This window comes from Stegodyphus dumicola, chromosome 1 (assembly GCF_044657685.1).
Source record: "Stegodyphus dumicola isolate Sdum_Otavi_A_Nest chromosome 1, ASM4465768v1".
Classification (NCBI taxonomy): domain Eukaryota; kingdom Metazoa; phylum Arthropoda; class Arachnida; order Araneae; family Eresidae; genus Stegodyphus; species Stegodyphus dumicola.
In genome coordinates, this window is record NC_140768.1 from 128,866,012 (window position 1) to 128,889,649 (window position 23,638).

The following is a 23,638-nucleotide window of genomic DNA, read 5'->3' on the forward strand; positions in this document are numbered from 1 at the left end:
TGTGTTTTTTGTAACTCACTGCTGAAGTATGGTGGGGAAGGATTCAAGGCTTTCACAAATCATTCTAAAACTGTGATGCACATAAAATATTCAAAGTGCATTAGACCTTCAATGACTTTAAGTAATAATTCAAAAAATACTGATGACTTACTGGAGACTGATGCTCGGTCATTGGATATAGTGACAAGAAAAGCACGCCAAGAGGTATTAATAACTTCGTTTATCGCCGAGTCAATGTAGCTCCCAATTTAATTGAACTCTGCAAACAGTTGAGCCGCGATCAGACGGCACTAAACTCGTTGGACTACTGCATGTTATAAGATGACTCATCCAGGACTACTGCATGTTATAAGATGAAATATGGGCTCGCAAAAACTATTAAGGAAAATATCATTAAAACTTTAAAGGAGACTCCATTTTCTCTAAATTTGGATGAAAGTACTAGCAATGCTCAAGAAAGTATACTGGCAATATTGGTGCAGTTTTATGAACAACAATCAAAATGAAGTTGTAGTTCATCATTTTGCATCTCTAAAGATGGAATCTTGCAATTCAGAAGCTGTTTTTAAAGCAGTTGTTAATACTATTGATTATAATAATATTCCATGGGCAAACTTAATTAGTGCATTAATGGACTCATGTAACGCCATGCGTGGAAAAAAAAGGGTGTTGAAACCAGACTACGATCAAACAAAGCACCCCACTTATTAGATACTGATGGTGACACATGTCACACAGCTAATAACTGTGCAAAACAATTTGCTTCATGTTTTGATAGATACTTAGAAGATTTGTTTGATGACATCTATTTTGATATGAAAAGCTGCAGTAAAAGAGAAAAGTTTTTCAAAATCTGTGAATCCCTTGCCATTAAAACTTAAGCCCTTGAAGAGACCAGACCATAGGTGGGTGTACATTTTATGTGTTTTAGAAAGAATCAAAGATCTGTGGGATGCTCTTATTGCATTTTATTTTCACTACTTGGATAAAACTGATAAAGGGGATTATTTTACGTATGTTGAAACTGTATACAATAAAAGAAATATTTCTGCAGCTCAGAAAAAATTGTTGAAGGGGTGTATTCTTGCTTGCATTCCCAACAACTCACAAAGGATGCTTTAGCTCGGAAAAAAAAAGAAAACTAAATGGGTTATTTGTTATGCAAAACAAAACTTTATTGCATATGGCATTATATTCAGCAGTATTACCAGAGTTGAACACATATATTAAATTATTTGAAACAAAAAAACCAATGCTTCATTTAATACATTCCAGTATTTATAAATTGATGGCAAAATTTTTCTCTTTTTTTTTATGAAGCCAGAAAATATAGAGTGCACATCTTATAATGATTTATTAAAGGTTGATGTCACAAATCCAGAATTCCATCTACCTAGCAAAGTAATATTTACTGGTGCAGAAGCTTCCACTCTCCTGAAGAAATTATCAAAAAATCATCCAATAGCAAAAGAATTCCAAATTTCTCTGATGAAAGCTTATACTAAGTACAATATTAGCTTTTGAAAAATTATCATCTTTTATGTCCCATATTTTTAGTGATAATGAAAAGTCAAAAGTAGAAGCTGAAATAAGATTATACCAGAGTGATATTGATATCACCAAAGAAATGCTCTACACATCTGATGAAAGTGGAAATCAAGTCAAGTGTACAATTGATAAATATTGGTCTAAAGTTTTTAATTTAAAAGATGATTTCACAAATGATTATAAGTATCCTACATTGTCTAAATTGGTCAAAGCCTGCCTTAGCTGCTTCCATCGCCCATTAGTGGAAAGTGCATTCAACTTAATCGATACACTTGTCACTGACTATAGAACCTCTCTTAAGATTGATTCCCTAGATGCAGTGCAGACTATTAAATATGATTTAATGGCTTCTAAAGAAACCTCATGTGAAAAATATGGCTCAAAAAATCCAATGACTGATCCAATTCACAAAGATCTCTTACTGAATATGAATAGAAGTTGGAAAACATATCAAGAGGACTTAAAAACATGTATTTCAGATGAGTCACCTATAAAAGTCTCTGAAAAACCTTCTACATTAGCAGAAAAGCAAACTGCTTCTACCTCTGCATGTGCAGTTCTCGAGGAAATTTCTTCAACTGTAAATGAGGAAAATAAAAGTCAACCTTCCTGCAATTATGAAGTTCACCACAAAAGAAAGACAAGCCCACAAACATCAGAAAATAAAAAAAAGCAGCAGAAATTAGATAATTTTTTTAAAGAATTAATTCAGGTAATTTAAAATATTTACATAAAATGTAATAGTTTATATGTTTGAAAATTTATGGTTATTAATTTTGCAAAAAATGTAATTCATTGAACTTTTATAATTAGGTCATTCAATACTTCATAATTGTAATTTTTTATTTCTCTCCCCCCCTTCTCGAAACTCCAAAATGTCGGTAGTAAGTCAGTAAAAGTTTCAGGGGATTTTTTGGGGTCCCACAAATACCCCTGATATATGCAATGGCAAAAAAGCAGGCAGTTTGGAACGAAAATACGCACTAATTTGAAAGATGCAGAGCACCTCCTAGACTAATATATAGTTGTTGAAAAAGCAAAAGTAATGATAATAAGAATAATACAAGAGACCACGCTAAACGTATTTAAGCTGAGAATTAATGGGAAAAAAAGTCAGAGCAAATTGGTGTTCTAAAAAAAATGGGGGAGGGAGGAAGAGCAAAACTTCACAAAAGACCTCAGACATAAAATTAACAGTGTTCCAGATCAACAGAAACAAGAGGCATGGATCAAATGTAAAGCGCAAATAGCATCCTACAAAAAGAAGATAACAGAAGCAAAAATGAGAAGCTGAAAAGATTTTTGGGCTAATATCAATAAGACTTACGGTCAACTGTATAAAATGGCGACGTTTTTTCCAGAAGAAAAAAACGGGCAGTTGTACCCATTAAATGAACTTGGGGAATAATAACAGCAGCCATCACTTCAGCATCTGCACGTAAATGTCCAATAGGAAGTATCTTTTTCAGTTGCCAAAGTACCAAAGAATTCAGAAATTCCCGCCTTTTATAAGCTAAATACAGTTAAACCAACAGTTAAGCATCTCAGCCAATGAAAAAATTTCACAGTGAGAAGAGCAGCCGATCATAAAATTTCTCTTGCTTGTCAAACAAACTAAACTGAAATGAGCTCTCCTTTGATGAAATTGCTTACTCATGCTACAAGAAAGAAGTTGGCTAATAAGTCTGTCGCCGACAGAAACTGATTAAATATTTTCACTGTTCGCATCATAATCTCATGCAGTCTCTCAGTTGTTTTCATAAGAGTTGCAATAATTGAAAAACTCAAAATGAATGTGAGGCCCACCAGTGGCCGAGTGGTAACGTCGCTGAACACTGGTAGTTCGGTCCGAGTTTCGAATCCCGCGAACGGGCTGGCTGCATGGGTGTTTTCGTGGTTTTCCCCATGTGTAACGTGTATACGAGCCAGTTTCCCTTAAAAAGTCCTCCACGAAGGCATTCCTCTCTTAAGGCATATAGCTCTCGAGTGCTTTGCCGTAATCTAATAAACCAAACCAACCAAAATGAATGTGACCTCGTCAGAAAAGAGTTTTAATTAAAATCGACGCGATAGACAAGCTTGCTGTTTCGACTAATTTTAAGTTGGTCTATGTTCTTGTAGATACTTTTGCCAACATTCGGTTTTCAAAAGAGAACTTTTTTAGCTATAATCTTTTAGTTTATGATTGAAACAAAAGTTAGTTTAGCAAAGAGAACTTTTTTAGCTATAATCTTTTAGTTTATGATTGAAACAAAAGTTAGTTTAGCAAAGAGAACTTTTTTAGCTATAATCTTTTAGTTTATGATTGAAACAAAAGTTAGTTTAGCAAAGAGAACTTTTTTAGCTATAATCTTTTAGTTTATGATTGAAACAAAAGTTAGTTTAGCAAAGAGAACTTTTTTAGCTATAATCTTTTAGTTTATGATTGAAACAAAAGTTAGTTTAGCAAAGAGAACTTTTTTAGCTATAATCTTTTAGTTTATGATTGAAACAAAAGTTAGTTTAGCAAAGAGAACTTTTTTAGCTATAATCTTTTAGTTTATGATTGAAACAAAAGTTAGTTTAGCAAAGAGAACTTTTTTAGCTATAATCTTTTAGTTTATGATTGAAACAAAAGTTAGTTTAGCAAAGATCGTATGATTTAATAATCTGTGGCAAAGCAACAGCTTGTTGTAAAATATGTATTAAGATGAGAAGCATGATTAATAAACACTAAATCATATTTTAATGAGAAATAAATATCACCATGCGGATTTTTAATTGCGGGGCTGTACTTGTGTTTTTAAAAAATTTAGTTTTTAAAAAGTTTCTTGCCTTACTTTAAAATGGATATAGATTATCAGTTATTAGTATAGCTTAACTTATATTTGTTAATCTGCAGTTTAATTGTCCTTAAAAATGCTTCACGGATTTATTTAATATGATGTATTAGTAAACTTTTAAGTTTAGAACAATTATTTTAAATAATCCTTTACATTTACTCTCTATGCAGACCTCCCTTATTTAAAAGTATACCTCTATCACTTTTATTATCTTTTTGTCGACTTTAATGGTGTTATCAGATCTAACGACGCGTGACACTAGGAAAACTTTTCCGAGAAACAAGCTTCTCTTTCTTCCTAAAATTAAAAGATTTCTAGCCGAAACCGTTTCACTGGAACTGATGCCCCGGCTAGCTACGAGGAACATTTTGCAGTAAACATGAAAATACCTCATAGGTTTTCCTCAAAGATTTGTGTTCCGCGTTAAGTCAACCAATCAGATGTCCCGAAAGCAAAAGTTCTCAGAAATGTTTCTTTTGTAGCCCTGCTGAGGGCATGTAGTAAATGTGATACCAGTTCAACAAAAACAGAATAGGAACTAATTACAAGAACGGTGCCCATAAAACTTCCCAGCAAATAAGCAACTAATAGCTGAAGTCTGTTGCAGTTTATAAATTAAATGTTAAATTTAATTGTAATGAAAGATAATCGTAATTCCATTTTAATTCGTTACCGCGGGAAGGAAAGACATAAAATGTACCCAAACATAATTTTATTACTAATTCCGAGTAACATGCAGTACATTATGATCATCAGCAGGCAAAAAAGTGCAAATAGGTCTGTCTGCCTGTCTTCGAAGGTAAGAAACATTATCCTAATTAATTTTTCAGAACAAAATTAAGAAGAAAAACAATTTAGATTAACATATATTTCATATAAAGCTGTTTAGAAACAGATATCTCCTATCTTTTATAACTATTTACAACTAGGTATCCTAACTATTTATAACTATTATAATCATTTATGACTATTATAACCATATAGCCTTATCATAACTAGATACCTCCTATATAGGCAGCGAAAAAAATCTGAAAAAGAATATTTTTCTCCCTTTTTCTTAAATGAGAGAGACTTATGTAACTCGAAAGTGAAATCGATTTAGTTCCATATCAAATTAAGGCCAATCTAAGCCTGAAGTTTTGGCTTGTTTTTAAATTTAATGTTACCATATATCTTTTGAGTATATTTCCTTGTTGTTAGTTGAGCAACTGCTGTGAAAATTAGAAACTCGGGAAACACATAAACTTTCAAAATTATGGAAAGAAATTTTCAAATAAGTTTTAAAACAGTATTTCGAACATTGTAGAGTTCATTAGAGCAGAACAGCATTTTGACATGTTTATTTGGAAGTACGAGACATGAGAAATGCCTTCGCTGGGACTCGAATCTCGGACCGCTTGCCATTACACCATGAAAGCAGGCTAAGAAGGCGGGAGAAATACCTTATATACTCTTCCTTTTAAAGGGCGACTGGGGTTTAGGGGACCGAATCGCCAAATCCTGGTGGTGAAGAATCATCATTCACCACCTTTTAGTTCGAGCGCCACTGTTGAGAGACATTAAGTTATTTAGAAGCAGGAGGCATGAGCAATGTTCTCACCGGGACCCGAACCTCGGACCTCTATATACGCGCCGAGTGTGCTGGCCATTGCACCACGAAGGCACACTAAGAAGGTGGGAGAAATACCAATAATTTCGAAATTAAATCTCAGAAAATCAGGAGTGATCCACTGAATTCCAACTGTTGCTGCAATTATTTGTGCAGTGTAAAAGCAGGATGAGTTAAAATGTAGAACATTTCTAGTATCCTTTTCAAACTGAAATATCGACTAGATCTCGAACTTTTAAGTAGTCATTTAATTTGGTAACCTCTGAGACATATCGTCAAGACTTCATAACTATTAAATGTAATAGCTCCAAAATATTCAGTGTTTCAATGTAGAACAGAAGCAATGAACAAAAATACATTTTTTCTCAATAGCACAAAGCAGGTCGCGCAGATGTCAAAACAAATATATGCATAACTAACTCTATCACGATAACTACTTCTAGTGTCATCAGAATAACTACACAATCTCTATCCCAGTAACTACTTCTGAAGTGGAAGGGCAAAAGCTATAATAATGGAAGTTTAAGTATAATTATCGCACTATGCATGCGATCCATGCGCTAAATATTACTTCAAGACCCATTTCAGGATAGAACTTGGCATTTATTCAGCATAGTTACATATAGGACTCATCTGACCTTGCATAGGGCATGGTAGTCTGTGGGGGCTATGCATATTTAGAGATGGGGCAGTAATTCTGTTTCTCGTGTTTTTGGTATCATGAATTTATCATGAGTATATTACAATGATAGCGTTTCCACGTTTGTCAGTCAGTGAAAAGATTAATATTTGCAACTGACATATGCAGCTCCCGTGAGTTCTCGAGTTTGGTAACTGCAAATTTCAGTGCGTGTTAAATGCGAAATGTTTCTTAAAAATTATCTATCATGATCTGCTACCTGTGGAGTCTGACAGTCGAAACCCATAATATATTCTTTTGCTGATACACCTCACAAAGCGCAGCGACTGTAATGGGTCCGAGGATATCGAAATTTTATCCTAGAACACTAACAGTCCTCTAACTTGATCTAGTGAGTAAAGGTTCAAGTTATTTTATGATGAGTGGCGTTATGGAGGTCACATGAAGAAGGAGCTTTCCTTTCTGCAAAGCACTGTTCAAAATGACTGGATTATGATTTTGCGGTGTATGTGCTTCTTTTACAGTATACACTGAACCCTGCCATCCATAACAGACATTAAATGTATAACTACTAAAAAAATGTTAGGTATAAATGGCGTACATCTGTCAGTAGTTGATAGATGTACCTCATACATACCTGATATTTTCTCAGGTCACGTGCAGCCCGTCATGTGTATAGAATACCCTGGTGGAGATAGAATACCCATTACAAGATGGATCAAGGAATATATCAATAATTTTAGACCTACGATTTGCCCTCTATACAGTAATATGTACCCCATGGACCATATGCCGTATGTGGCACACAATTAGGAGAAGCCCATGAGTTCAGCAACGTATATCCGCCAGGTTAGTTACCTCTTCTTAATGTTCCTTAAAATAGTTTTAGTTCTAGGCTTCGACGTGTGGCTCAATATTCACGAAGAAAAATAGTCTATTAGCGGATGCCTAGCTCATGACTTTGGGCCTCTCGGTGTTAAAGAAATCTATAATTATAATCTATAATTAAATTATTATTAATAACAATAAATTAATTGAAAGGCATTAAACCGAGTGAAATTAAATGAATGAAACACGTTTTAAGACGCATATCTATTATGTGTTTTATTCGCTGCATCCGATGAACTAACTATATCTCATTAATCTTGATCAATGTTTGTTATTATGATTGATTCCTGAATTATTATTTTCTAGCTAACTTGTGAAGAAGTGATGAAAGCTTACGTTATGCGGATCAAGCTAGTTCAACCAATTATCAACGCCGTCGTAGATGAGCGATACGTTGAGGCTCTGAACGATGCCATGGAAGTTGACCGCTTTCTGGCCAGCGGACAGAAGTCTGAGAAAGATATCGCACAAGACACTCCATTGCTAGGGGTACCCTTCACCTGTAAAGAAGCCATCGGTGTGAAAGGTGAGATTATGAACGTTTTCTAGATAAGAAACATTTATCATTCACTATACTACAGTTGTCTCTTCTGAATTATTAAGGACGTTGTCATTATTGTTGGTTTATATGAATTCCAAGATGGAAGTCTCGCGCGTTGGAGATAAAAATGCTTTATTTAGAAAAGGGTTGCTACTGCTAGCTTTCAAATCGCAGAGTTTGTCAATTAAAAATTTGTAAGTTTTTAAAAAAATATGAAATAAATATAACATTGCCAAACATTAAACTTATTATTATTATATATAAACTTATTACATATTCTGACACTGACGAAAGCACGCGATTGCATGTGACGTCACTGTATGTCGAAAATTGTTCGTTAATGTCAGCATTTTAAATAAATAGCTGCTGTTGGTAACTTTTTAGTTTCAGTTTAGTATAACTCACACGATATATTATTGCCACGTTAATTCTTTTATTAATATTGAGAAGACGTAGTTATATTACATTAAATTTAAATCATGACGTCATACGTACTAACCTGAAACGTCAAAAGTTTTCGTTTCCTGGTTCGGCAATAAAAAAAAGGCTAATGTGTACATCACATAACTTCCTTGTACGGAATATTAAATTATACGCATTTTTCCTGCATTTCATTTAAACTTATTGAATTGAATTAAATCTACTTCGTCCATAAACCATAATAGAATAAATGCACTCTTTAAAATTCACTGTATTTATTTACCATAACGACACTTAATAGCGTTACATCTCATTCATTTTATAACTCAGAATGCACAAATATTATATCATCTGAAGAATTATCTAATCGTTGCCACATGTTCTATTCAAATACGATAATAAATGTAAATAAATATAAAACGATGTATAAAAGAAATTAAACAAATAAAAAATAAACAGTGTTTCACAGATTATTCCGTGCAGCTTATCTAATGTGCATGCGCTACTAGTAAACATTCTTCTCTATCCTTAAGAAAACTGGCAACAATATTTGTTGCTAATGCGAAAATCATATTTCCTCGAATTTCATTAGAGATGTATTTCTCTTTCAATTAATTCAGTTCTCACTTCTCGAAAAGGCAAAAATACATAAAAACTCGAAATATTTTTATTACAGATTGAAAGACATAGCAAAACATAAAGCACCGAGTGCAGTTAAAACAGCTAAAACAACAAATTTATAATTAAAATTGCAATTTCTACGCAAAAACAAGCAATTTGGCCAGCAGGCAAGGCATATTATTAATTTTTATATTTTTATTATCTTTTATATTTTTCCCCTTTTGCATATTTTTAGATTTTGTAATACTATGAATTCTTAATTTAATTTTGATTTATTTTTGATATTGTGTTAAACCTCTTACATACGGCTGCAATTATTAATATTGTTGAGGATTGTCTTGCTTGGACTCCAATACACTTTTAACTTTAGATGCTAAATCTATATACATATATATATATATATATATGTGTGTGTGTGTGTGTGTGTCATATTAAAAGCAAAGGAAAAGCCGGAGCAGTGTCGATCTGTGCTTAGATTCATATTGAAGAAGAATTTTGATTGCGTAGTATTTAAAGAACTTGGCAGTCGAGGCAGTTTTAATTCCATTTTTATTTGCAACTGATATTTGTGGCCACAATCACTTGGCACTCTAGTCGTGCCTTTCCACAGAAGATTTACATTTTTGATATTGTTGGGATAGAAAGCAAGCCAGCGAAATTACATATTAGCAGAGTAGAGAGCAAAAGCTGAAGTGCGTAGTTATGAAGGATGGAAGCACGCGAAGAGAAAAGTTTTGGTTTACAAGGACAGTTTCAGTTCTTAATTATTACGTCATCAGAGTTGCGCGGACCATAGAGTGATCTAGAAATGACGCAATGCAGAGAAGTTATTACGATTTTAGAATAGAGAGGAAGAATTAATGTTTATAGTTATATTATAATTCTGATTCATACATTTTTATCTTACATATTGTTTTATCAAGTGCTTCTAAAGTGATTTATTTAGTGTTCAAATTGATGTGCATGCGAACTCTTAAATTCAAGATTTTGTGATTGGAATGTTAACACGCTCAAAAACGGCAAAAATGTCAACTGATAAGAAAGAATCCGTAGCTAATGTGGATACAGTGAAATTTCAATTCCCTATTTTTGATGGCACAAGTACAAATTTTCCAATAGACAAATATCTTCTGTTGTTTGAAGAGAAATGTGCCGCAAAGAACATTCCAGAAAAGGAAAAGAAATTTGTTTTCTCAGAGTGTATTAGAGGAGAGGCTTTAGCCCTCTATTTACGTGATTGTTTAGATAAAGACTGGGACAACATAAAGGATATTTTCGAGACATACTTCACAACATCGGAATCTGTTACTTTTAGTGATTTTGTGTCTTTAAAATACGAGAAATTTAATAATATTGATGTTTATTTTCGTAATAAGTTGAAATTAGGAGCCAGCTTGAAACTAACAGATTCCACAATGGTGGAAGCACTTACGGAAGGACTTCCTGAGTCTCAAAGAATGCTGTTAACAGTGCAAAAAATAGACACACCGAAAGACTGGATTACTCTTGCTAGGAAACTGTTTCCAGTTAAGATGCCATTAGATGGTCTAGGAAATAGTAATTACCAATTTGTTTCTCCAAGGCAAACTGTTCCGAAGTGCTATTATCCCAGACCAGTGCAAGCCACTCCTTATCAAAGTTTTCGTAGTGTGAGACCTTTTAATTATCAACAAGTGCAATACCGACCTCTACAGTATGCGTATCGGCCAATTCGATATCCACAATTACCTGCTATTAATTATAACACAGTTCCTAAAAGAGAAGTTATTGTGATTTTAGAATAGAAAGGAAGAATTAATGTTTATAGTTATATTATAATTCTGATTCATACATTTTTATCTTACATATATATATATATATATATATATATATATATATATATATATATATATATATATATATAAGAACAGTTACTGGAACTGTTGTCTCTTAGAAAAATAAAAATCAAATATATGTAAGACAAGTAAAGAATATTTAAAAGATCAGATTAACAACGTAACTTAATTTTCCTTTTGTATTATAAAAATAGTAACCTTTATTTGAACTGCGTCATTTCGAGATCTATGTTAATATGATTCTTACGTAATTCTGATGATGTAAATGGAACTAAAACAGTCAATAGTAATTTTACAGCAATTTTAACTATCTAATCAAAATGCATTGAGAACGAAAACTAACTCAGTCTGAATTAAGATTTCATTCTGAACATAACACACTTGGTTTCTATGCTTTGGCCTAGCTTGACTGCAGTCTGTCTGCTCCTTCTTTTTTACTGCAAATTTATCTAAAATGTATACTTTTTGGAATAAGCGCAATTAATGCACCCACTTGTTTGTTTGCTGAAAGAAAAAATGAAGATTTAATCTGCCTTCGCTTCCAGTTTCCTATTTATTACGGATCAACACTTCTTCGCCATCAAAATTTCTCCTTGTCAATACTTCTGAGTTTGATTTTATCACACACACACATGCACACACATATATTACTACGACGACCAGGGGGGTCGAATTCATTAAGTAGCAGAAAGAGGGAGCAGCGAGATGTAAGATGGACATTGCTGCTTGAATGTGTTAAGTAGAATTAGGGATTTTAACTCTTTTGCATCAGTAGAGGCTAAAATCCTTTACGCATTTAAAACGCCCGTATCTACGAATTTTTGTTAGAATAGAGTTCCTCCCCCTTGCCAAGTAGAATGCTGCAGCGTTAATAATAACTTAGGTGATCTTTGTACAATTTCACCCACTGTGTGCAGTTTCTCTTTAGGACATGATTTACAACTGCTAGCATCAATAGTTAAAAGTTGACGTTAAACAAAGCAGAGGGAAGGTACATTCAAATAAGAGAGCCAAGTATATTGGCTTCAAAAGAATAATTGACATGTCATTTAACAGCTTCCGAAACCAATTAGCCTCTGCACTATCGTGATGGGGAAAAGCACCACGTGGAAAAGGAACGCAGGCGTCCGGGCGATCTGCCGATGTTTGGATTCACGGGTGTTTGCGGCGATTTCGTTTCTTTTATTAAAATGTTGCTGAAAAATGCAAACGATAATTTTGCAGTCAGAATTTTCTTGAATAACAAATAGCAATATAGCATAGCATCTAAAGACGCTTACAACACAATTTGCGCAACTCTCGTTAGATGTCTGAAGGTGTCAGATGGTAATGATTATAATGATTACGTAAGTTAAATGGCTAAAGGCACCTGCAGCAACTATCATTTTTAGCATCTATGCCTACCTTTAGAGCATCTGGGTCTCCAATAATAAGGAAAGGGTTAATGTTTTCAGTCCTTTGAAATACCACACAATTTTAATCTCGGTGTTTCTCTCTGAGGCATTAAATTTTACAACGGACGTTGTTTCTCAGTTTGACAAAAAAACTGTAAAATATCCGAACGTTTCGTTTCTAAACAAGTTTCTATTAATAATTCTGTGTTTCAGTTTTTAGCATTTACCCGGAAAACACCAATTAAATCATTACCGAATCATTAAACATAAAAAATATTCTAATTTTTCCTTTAATGTACTTGTAAATGATTGATTGAAATATTTCAGCCATACTCTAATCAGTATGCCTGAAGAAGCTAATATTATTATTATTACGTCAAGCGAAACATTCGAGATTGCTTTAAAGTGTTTCCTAATCTCAATTTCTTCTGTATCTTAGAATAATTAACTTACCTAACTTGAACGTGCTGTAACTTATTAAACAACTAAGTAATCCTATTAGTTAAATCATTAATATGATCTGCATGTAAATTATAGTTATTAACATGAATCACATTTTTATTTCTGCTTCAGGCAAAACTGTTTCTGCATCGAAATTTCTACTTTCTAGAATCTGTAAATTACGCGAAGTTATGGGAGCAGTCAGGCATTATGTTTAATCTGTTATGGTTTAATCTGTAAATAGTTCAAAATATGAAACACCGAATCGGATTAAAATTCTGCTTTAAATCCAAACGCTTGTATTAAAATACCATAAAACGTCTGCATAGAATAGAAAGATTGGAATATAAAATAAAATTCTTACATAACTGAATACAATACAAAAGTAAACAATATTATAAATTTTATAATATAACCATAAAAACATCTTGCACTGAGAATACATATTATTTTTCGCCGCCCAACCGGGATACTGATTCGTGACTGCTGCACTGAAGGGCCCGGGTTTGAATCTCGGAGAAGACGTGGATGTTTATATAGTGCCTCTGCATCATGGGGCCACTCCAAATATGCAGTGAGCTGAATGTCCTCTCGAGAGGCTGGTTTACTTTCTTTTTTGATACCTTTTGTATACTACCGATTGTATTCATTTTTTTTTAAAGTATTTTTTATTTTCTCATTTTCTATTTTGTTTTTATGTACCAAATGTAACAAATGAAATTGAAATCTTTGAAATATTTTTGAAAGTCAGTTATAAATATAAATGTCAATTGTTTATTTTATTTCAAATATTTTAAATTTCTCAGCGTAGAATTTTCTTAGTAAAACCTGGGAGACTTTGAAACACGAATTCGATTTTAGCGTCAACGATTCGTTTTAACGATTCTTCTATTTTATATCTGTTTAAATAATAAATCATGACCTAATAGTTAAGGCTGTAGACATAACTTGATATATTCAAATCTTCTTTCATGTATTGTCATTCTACTTGTTAACGTTATTTGTAGTTGCCATCATGAGAATGCATAAAGCAGACACTATTAAAAGAACGCTGGTTTTTTTTCCTTGATAAGTATCTAGTACTTCCTGCGTTTCAAGCGTGCGTATCCGGCAAGGAAAAGTTGATAGCTTAATCGAATGTTTCAGCTACGCTCACGGAAACAAATCACCGACCTCAAATTTTGTCACTAATTTCAATGACACGAAGTCAATTTTCTTCAAGTTTATACAACGAATTGTACATTGCGTTGTCCTTTCGGTAAAATAATCGTTTTACGAAGAAAATATAACGTGACACAAAAGACTGAACGAGCACGAAACTTTAATTTGCCTGTTTAATTTATTTGGAGAATATGCAATTCAGCTTTGAGGTTCTTATTCCGTTCTTGAATGAAAGAACTTCTTTTGTTAGTAAGAAACAGGTAACGGTTCTTAGAGAAGTCAACATTTTCCATTTATACAGTGTCTCACAAAAGTGGTGGGACACCTGTGCTTTACAAAAGGAAACTGTAGTAAAATAAATTAAGAAAACATGTAAAAATGTTTTGTGGGCGTGTTTCATACTTAAATTTAGTAACAATTATTACATAACATACATTTTCTCAAAATATTAAACTATTAATTTAATAAAAATACAATTGTTTAGAACGGAGCAAAAAATGGCTCACATAAGTGATGGGACACTTACTTTTCCATCAAATATTTATCCAAAAATTTTACTTGTTTAAGGTTTTAATATTTTGTTGGATTTCCTTTTACTTTTAAAACATGAGTTAATCTTCTTGGGATGGATTCGACTAATTTTTTTGTGATTTCTGGAGTGATTTTACCCCATTCTTCTTAAAGCACCGATTTTAATTGCTGTTTTGTAGAAATGATGTGTTTGCGAATTCTTGATTCCAATTCTTGCCAAATATTCTCTATGGGATTTAAGTCTGGAGATTGTGGTGGTGTTTTTATTATTTCAGGACAGTTATACAGCAGCCAGAGTCCACCGTTCAAAGCAGTGTGCTTGAGGTCATTATCCTGGTAGAATTTAAAATCGTTATGAAGGTTCAGTTTTCGTGCTGAAGATTTCAAATTTTGATTTAAAATGTCAATATACTTGTACTGATCCATTATACTGTCAATAAAAACAAAATTACCAACTCCAGCGGACGATATACACCCCATACCATAACTCCTCCTCCACTATGTTTTACTGTTGGCACCAAGTTCTGTTTGCAGAATTCTTCCCTGGGTTTTCTCCACACTAAGATTCTACCGTCAGAACCAAATATATTAAATTTACTCTCATCAGCAAATATAACTTCATTCCAGTAAACAGAATTCTTATTTATGTTGGATTTTGCGAAAGCTAGTCTGAGTTTTCTATTCTTTTCACTTACGAAGAATTTTTTCCTGGCTGCTCTACCGTGATATCCAGCAGATCGAATTACTCTTCTAAGAGTTTTAGGATCAACAATTACTCCATATAATGCTTGTAAATCAGCAGCAACTTTAGGAGCACTCATTCTTGGATTTTTTTTAAATATTTCGAACGATAATTCGCTTTATTCCATTGGATAGCTTTGATGGTCGGCCAGGTCTTCTTTTATCCTGAATCATATGATTCATTTTATATCGTTTAATGATATTAAAACTGTTGAATGACTCAAGTTTACTGTTTCAGCAATTTCTCTAATAGATTTTCCACGTTCAATATGAAAATTAATAACTAATTTTCGAATTTCAGGCAGAGTTTCTTTTCGTTTAGCATTCATGGCTGCACAGAGCTAAAAACCACAAAAATTCCAAAACAAACTGGAGAGAAATACTTAAGACGATTTTATAAGTTATTGCCAATTTCTTTTAAAGTAAAAATAAAAACCCCAAAAAATATTTTATTGTAGTACGTAGTAGTATCTAATGGTGTCCCATCACTTATGTGAGCCATTTTTTGCTCCGTTCTAAACAACTGTTGTTTTATTAAATTAATATTTTAATATTTTGAGGAAATGTATATTATGTAATATTTGTTACTTAATTTAAGTATGAAACACACCCACAAAAAATTTTTACATGTTTTCTAAATTTATTTTATTACAGTTTTCTTTTGTAAAGCACAAGTGTCCCATCACTTTTGTGAGACACTGTATTTAAAACACGCAAAAACAGCAAACCTTCACCGATTTCGCACGGGTAGTGCACCCCTGAATTCGGCGATGCAACTCGTCCCAGAGGTTCTCGATAGGGTTCAGGTCGGGACTCTGAGCAGGCCAGTCCATTCGATAAACTCCATTGGCACCATACCAAGCCTTGGTTAACGTCGAAACATGACAACTAGCATTGTCGTCCTGAAAGTAACAGGGGTCCAACCCGTAAAACTGCCACAACGTAGGAAGCACATTGTCATCCAAAATAGTGCAGTGGGCATCGGAGTTGAGCTTACCATGAATGGGGATCAAGGGTCCCGGCCCATACCAGGAGAAACACCCCCAGACCATAATTCCACCTCCGCCGAACTTGACTGTTGGTACAATGCATTCTGGCAGGAGACGTTCTCCAGGTAGACGCCAGACCCAGACCCTGCCATCCGAATGGTAAAGGGTGAACCTTGATTCGTCACTCCAAAGAACCCGTTTCCACTGATCTACGGTCCAATTTCGATGTGCTTTGCACCACATTAACCGAGCAGCGCTGTTGGACTTTGTGATCAAAGGCTTATGGGCAGCAGCACGACCATGAAAACCAAGCAGATGTGCTTCCTTACGGATGGTATTCATTGAAACAATACTCCTGGATGCCTGTTGAAACTCCTCGCGGATGAGGGCCATCGGTTGGGTGCGATTCTTCCGAATTTCTCTGGACAGCTTCGTCGGTCTCTATCTCCCAGTTTCGTTGGTCTGCCGACTCGGGGCACATTCCAACAATCACCGGTCACCATCCACTTCTTAATCACATAGGCCACTGTCGATTTTGGGTACTTCAGATCGCTAGATATGTCCCTTAAGGATCGGCCTCATTTGTGATACCCGATAATTATACCTTTCTGGAAATCAGAGAGCTCCGAACTGCGAGGCATCTTGCATGCGACTAAAACCGATGCTGTTTCCTACACGATATATACCGGCGGAGTCCGTAACGTACCTTAGGACTGCAGATATCGTCATTTGCATAGGCGTCCAAATACTTATTGGTAGTCAGTGTATTTAAATACTTTTTTTCAATTTAGTTTTGAGACCCATTTTATTCTAATAGACTATTCCATTTATTCATAGTTTAAGTTGCGTCTTTATTTATTTGCTGTTTTATTTAATTTCTACGACGTTTTTCTCCGAATTGCCGTGAATATCATATTGATACCTTTCGAGACGATTGTTAAAATTTTTTCTGTATTATATATTAATGTACTAGAGCATATATTCACTCATTAGCTATCTAACCAACTGCTTTCTCAACCTGTGACGAAAAATGAAATACTAAATTTTTTTAAAAGATATCGTGTGAACTCTACACAAAGTCGGTTGGAACATCTTGAAGTCATCTTGATCTTCTACCCTTTCCTTCTAAGCCGAATAGACACACTTAAGCGTCTATCTAGTATATGAAAATTTTTTGCAATAATAGAAGAAGGAAATAATTTTGTGTGTGTGTACTATGATTGCACGTCTCTTCGCCAATTCTGAGCAATAAAATTAATTATTAAAACATGAAATTCTGTACTACTATATTATATTCACAGATCAGAGCAATGCCACACTTGTTTCATTTTTATAAGAAAGTAACTAAAACTTTTCTTCTTAGGCTTGGCTCAGACTTGCGGTCAAGTTCGGGACAAAGACAGGAAAGCAGTCAAGGACTCGGATACAGCTGCTTTGTACAGAAAAGCCGGTGCCATACCAGTGACGGTAACTAACGTTCCAGAGTTATGTATGTGGTGGGAGAGTGCTAACCATGTATTCGGTATGACTAAAAATCCTTACGACATCAGAAGAACAGTCGGAGGCAGCTCAGGTAATACTCGTAATTCCCCATTTGCGTTTGCTTGCGTAATGGTAATTCTTTGCTCGATTTCGCTAAAAGTTTCTTTAAAGATATATCGCATTTGTGTGTACGAATTACAAGCCATAGATAAGAAACAAAATGAAGTAAACTTGTTCTGTGAATAGGCTTTAATCGCAATCTTCACTTTGCCAACATTTTGGCAATGTGAAGATACATCGATGATAAAAAATCTCTGGTTTTAAAGCCGATTAAGTTCTGTAGCCTCTTTTGAGAGACTAACGATTATTGAATTATCTATCCCGTGTGTAGTTATCAGATGAAAGCTAAGTAATCTGTTGAAGAGCTATCAGAAAGCAGAAGGGAAGGCGATAAATTTAAAGACTTAACTTGGACCAGATTCTGAAGCTTTGCAAGACCGCGCTTTGTTTAGAACAAAAGTGCTGCCCTGTGATTATTAATTCCAATTTTGATGTGGGAGTCTTCTGCAATATACTATATAATGGGTGCAATGACGATTTGACAGTGCTCTAATAAGTGCTTGCGAATTACATAAATGTTGTCCAAAAGACAGAAAGCTTTCTGTTGGTGATAATCACTGACAAAATACATGTGTCAAGTTACAAGAAACTTAAAATTTCTTTACAGATCAGTCAAGAATAGTTCTCTTCCTTGCCTTATCTATGTCGTTCAAGAAAAAACTATGCGCTGCAGTTTTTTGGCCTCCAGTTAATTGGCAATGGTCAATTTATATAAAACGTTCTTATTATACTTTTTGTATAGGCATTCTTTACTTTACTTTTTATATTGGGAGTATTTCTTACTTTACTTTTTGTACTTTACGACAGTTTAAACATCTGGAAGCCCGCCTGACATGGACGAAAGCCCATGCAGGCAATATGGGAAATGAGGCAGCAGACCTCCTTGCGAAAGACGCTGCCCTAAATAAGGAAGCCGAGGAGCTAGCATTACCGTGGCCACACTCTACCTTAAAAAGAATGCTCCATCTGCAAGCACTCTCAAAGTGGCAGGCTGAGTGGGACATTGCTGAGACCGGCAGACGTACTCATTATCATCTTTTGTATGTTAATCCAGCCAGGCTCTACTCTAACCCGCACCTGGTCCGTTATGTTACAGGCCATGGACCTTTCCCGGAGTACTTTGCCACGCACGGCACGACTGACACAGACCAGTGCAGCTGCGGGCACCTGGGTACTCCGGAGCATTACGTCACTACCTGCTCTCTGACCAGCGGGATGTACATACGTATTCCCACTACAAACACACAGGCATTCTGTAAGCTCATGGTCAAACAGAAGCACCTCTGCCGGCAGCTCATCAAAATTATGGAGAAGCTAGCCAGTCTCTGCACGGACCTCTGCGCAGCAGAATAAATGACCCTGGAGTGACCATTACAGCAGGAAGTATCCTCTTTTAATGGCAACAACTGGAATACTAATCGTTAGCACTTTACAGACTATCACTACATCTTTGTCTTTATCGTAACTTGTTATTTACACAAATGCAACAATTTTACTGCCAAGGTATACCACAATTGTTTGTAATCAATCATTCATTTTCAATAATGTACTCACGTATTTGAATTAGTGTTGTCTTAAGGGTTCTCTAGATCATGGTGAACATGGTGCTATACTAATTAACCGTATGGTAGAGGCATAGTGCCTACGTCCCCCGTTCCTTATCCTTATCCTTTACTTTTTGTATAGTTTCCAGACAATGCGCTTTGACCTTTCGAAACTGAATAGAGAAATTGTTTCACATGTTAGTAGAAAATTAAGCTTCAAATAACTTATTAAAATGTAATCTTCATAGCTGATCATCAAAGCGGTGGAATTTCACAAGTGCATCGTCATTTTTTTCGCCGATGGAGAGGGCCAATTTGCAACCACAGCTATGTTTTCCTAGTTGAAAACACATCTTGGCTGTATGATTGACATATATTTTGTGTAGCTTTACTCGAGTTATGACATAAGGACAAGCAGCAAATGCCAGTGCTACTTGGATTTTAACTTCCGAATTTACCATTTTATAATAATTCCTTTCCCAAGACTTTATAACTATGTCGTATTTTCAGGAATATAAATCGACCCTAGATTTCATCTAAATAATCACTGATTTTAGATGTAACTAAGGTTATATGTCGATTCTGTACTGATTACTAATCTATGTTGGAGGTTTTTTTTTTCTTTGAAAGCAGAAAGCCAAAACTATTTCAAAACACAAATCATTTAAGCAATGAAGTATTTCATTTCTTTGGATAGAGAACATAATGATAATTTACGGAAAGCTGGTAGGAAATCTGAAACTTCCAATAATTCAAGCTTGGAATGAGATCCATATAATGGTACTATATCAGCGGCAGAAGCTTAAGAGAATCTTAATGAACGTTCAATTCCAGATGATAAATCAATAAAAAAGGCATCCGCTATTTTTAACGAGCACCAATAGATTATACGGTCAGTATTATTTTCTCCATTACTTAAAACTTGTTTCGAATATTACAGTAGGCTCTCGATTAACTCGGATAATGCCAGCAACGACGCTCAGGATTTCTACTTTAGAAAATATGATATGGACACCAAATGACTTCCTTATACAGAATATTAAATTATTCGCCGTTTTTGCTGCATTTCACTTAAACTGATTTCCTCGGATTTCATTTGATATATTTCTCATTCAATTAATTCAGTTCTCACATCGCGGCAAGGCAGAAATACATAAAATCTCAAAATATCTTTATTAAAAATTACAAACTATAGAAAAATACAAAATATAGTTAAAACAGTTTTTTAAAAGAATTATACGATCAAAATTGGAGTTTCTTCCCAAAAACTTGCAATTCGACCAGCGGGCAAGACGGCAGTTTTTTTGATACACAATACTGCCGAGTGGGATCAACAGAAACTGACTTAATTCACTAGTCTGCTAAGTTTCAAATGTAAACAAATATGGTTTTTACGGTAACAAAATTAGGCTTAGCCGCACTTAAATAACTTTTTGATTGTTTATAATTCTACAACTATTGTACGCAGATTAACTAAAGGCATAAAAACCATAACCAGAAGATAAGAACAGCATAGTTCAATCATTTTTAAAGCAAAAAATACATAATTTACTAACATGAGAACAAAAGAAAAAAAATTCAGCTCGCGGAGCTAAGTAACAGAGTGGGTATATATATATATATATATATATATATATAAGGCGCGACCGATTGCAACCAAAACAGGAGGTGCACAACTGCATGTTATGGCAGTCCAATATGCAAAATTTCCACTTTGTGAAGCTACTCGTTTTTGAGTTATGCGAGATAATACATACATTCGTAAGTACGTATCACGAAAAAAACCTCTTCTGAATCCGATTTAAATCCTTTATGCAACTCGTTTTGGGGAAAATAGTTCTCTATTCTGTCCGTACGTACAGATGTCACGCAAAAGCATCGTTAAATTGCATTCTATAGGGGTGAAAATGAATATTTTCATTGAAATATGACACCCGAAAATTTTCGCGATTAAAATGCTTCCTTTACTTCGTACAAAGAAGTAAAAAGGATTACAACTTTAAAAATCTGTTACATTTGACTTTGTTGGTCAAGATTTTAGAAGCAAAAATACTAGCTCTATAACAGTAAAATTATTAGCGACACTATGGCAAAACTATAGTAAAATTCCCTGAGTTGTCCTAACTTCTCCTGTTCAGATCAGGCGTGGCGGTATATTGTAAATGAAGAACATTAGTCTGTTTTTTATAAGCTCTATGAATCATCTTCTGTGACATTATTTGTGTAGCGCTATTTGCCATAAATTAATGAATAAATAAAATGAATGTGTATTGTTACGTGTGTATGGGTTTTCAATGTGTTGAATGCATACAGAGCCGATGATAGCTTGATAAAATTTATCCTCTCCCCCCAAAAAAACATTTTAAAGTTTTGGAACTTTTCACAAAAGTACTCGCACATCTCTTCTCAATATAGCAGAGCACAATCACTAGTTAGCACTTCAAGGCCTGAAAATTATTATGCTCAGTCGGGAAAAATAGGATTACAGAAGCAGAGGTCCATTTACCTTAATGTGAAAAGGACCTGCTCTTGCAATCTTATTCCTCCGGCGGAGTATAACACTCTTGTGGCCTTTCATGTTACATTATACAAAAGATACTACAATTTACATATAATTTCACTAAAATTATTTACATATGTACAAAATTGGTAGCAGTATGTTGCCGTAAAGTTAACATTCGATAAGTTTTCAATAACAGAAATACTAGAAACTTATACTTGAAAACATAGCAAGGTACCAAAATAATTAATGAATGTTATTATTTCTTAAAATGTGTCCATGGCTGGTTCATCTTTCATCGAGAAAAGCAAATCTTATGTCATGGTAAACTCGGTTTCTAACGGCTTTTATTTCTTCAGGTGGTGAAGGAGCTCTAATTACAGCAGCAGGAGCAGCTATGGGCATTGGAAATGACATCGCTGGAAGTATTCGTATACCATCCTCATTCTGTGGCATTTATGGGCACAAGCCTTCAAGAGGTATATTCAAGAGATATTAGAAACAAATATTAAAATTATGAACCTTTTACATTCAAATGAGTATGAATTAGTGGCGTAGCGAGGGGGGACAAGGGGCACCGTTCACAGAGGCCCCGGGCGTCACTCGCAGAGGGGCGCCAAATGGTCTCCAAACAAGATTTTTCGGAAAATTTCAGTTTTTATTTTGATCGATTTCTAGAAAATATATTTAAAATTAATAATTATTGTAATATAATTAATTATTTTCTTGATTTGTCTGATAAAATATATAATAAAATGTTGGCAGTACATCAACCAAATATCTCCTCATACAAAACATTTTTCCGACCCCTTTATTTCTCTAAAATAGAGATATATTTTTATTTTTTCTTAAACAAAATACACGTATAGCTCCCGCTTTTTATTTTAAAACGATAACACGACTTTGTTCCGAATTTCTCAAACATTTCCATTTTCTAAAAACCGATTTCATAGTCTAGAAATGACGTTTTGACTAACGCTTCCCCTACAATGAATTGCGTTTGACTCTCCTGTAAACGACTGATGGCCTTCCTGGTTACCAATTCAACTGAGTCATCTTGCTGAGACATCGTAGTATATTCACTGCTACAAAGCAGTAAACGCGTGTCAGCTGTTTTTAATCTCCTACTACAAAAGTAATGCTGCAGATTCCTCCTTACTCCTTATCTAAAATGCATAGTTTTCGATGTCACAGACTAAATTTGCGTATTCCCAACTTTGTAAACGTTATAATTTTCCTTTATAATCGCTTTTAATTCCTTTTGTTAAAAAAGGTACTGGATTGATTGTATGGTTATTTCATACCGAACTCACAATATCCCTTAATTGGTTTGATCAGGGACTGCAGGATGTTACTCCGCAGTAGAAAAGAAACTGAACTTAAAACTCCATTGCAGATCTATAGAGAAAATCTTTTTCCAAACCTAAGAGTCGCACTTCAAATGCTCCTTACTATTTCTTTATCAACTACTAGCTATGAATGTTTGTTCATCAAATTAAAATAAATTTTCACATATTTACAATCAACGGTGGGAAAAGATCACCTAAGTCATTTTTAAATTCGGAAAGAGAAAAATTTGAAAGGATCGACTTTGATGAAGTAATTGATAAATTTGCTTCATCCAAGGCAAGAAAAATGTATACATAGTAATTAATTGTATTAATATATTGTAATATTATATTATTATTAATAAATATGTCTACTTATCTATAAGACATATTAAACTTTTAATTGTTTAAAAACTGTAATTTTTTAAAAACAATTATATAAATATGTAAAATAAATAATACCTTTTTAACTAATTCTAGATC

The 23,638-nt window shown here is 34.2% G+C and overlaps 1 protein-coding gene across 5 annotated transcripts in view; it reads left to right on the forward strand.

The window, feature by feature from the left end:
- Positions 1 to 23,638, forward strand: part of LOC118194831 (fatty-acid amide hydrolase 2-like) — a 159,029-nt gene that overhangs the window by 116,988 nt on the left and 18,403 nt on the right. For all 5 annotated transcript variants that reach the window (XM_035366032.2, XM_035366030.2, XM_035366031.2 and 2 more), the window contains exons 3-5: positions 7,814 to 8,033; positions 17,545 to 17,754; positions 22,187 to 22,306. In XM_035366032.2, coding sequence (XP_035221923.1) covers positions 7,814 to 8,033; positions 17,545 to 17,754; positions 22,187 to 22,306 — 550 coding nt within the window. The remainder of the gene's footprint in view (positions 1 to 7,813; positions 8,034 to 17,544; positions 17,755 to 22,186; positions 22,307 to 23,638) is intronic.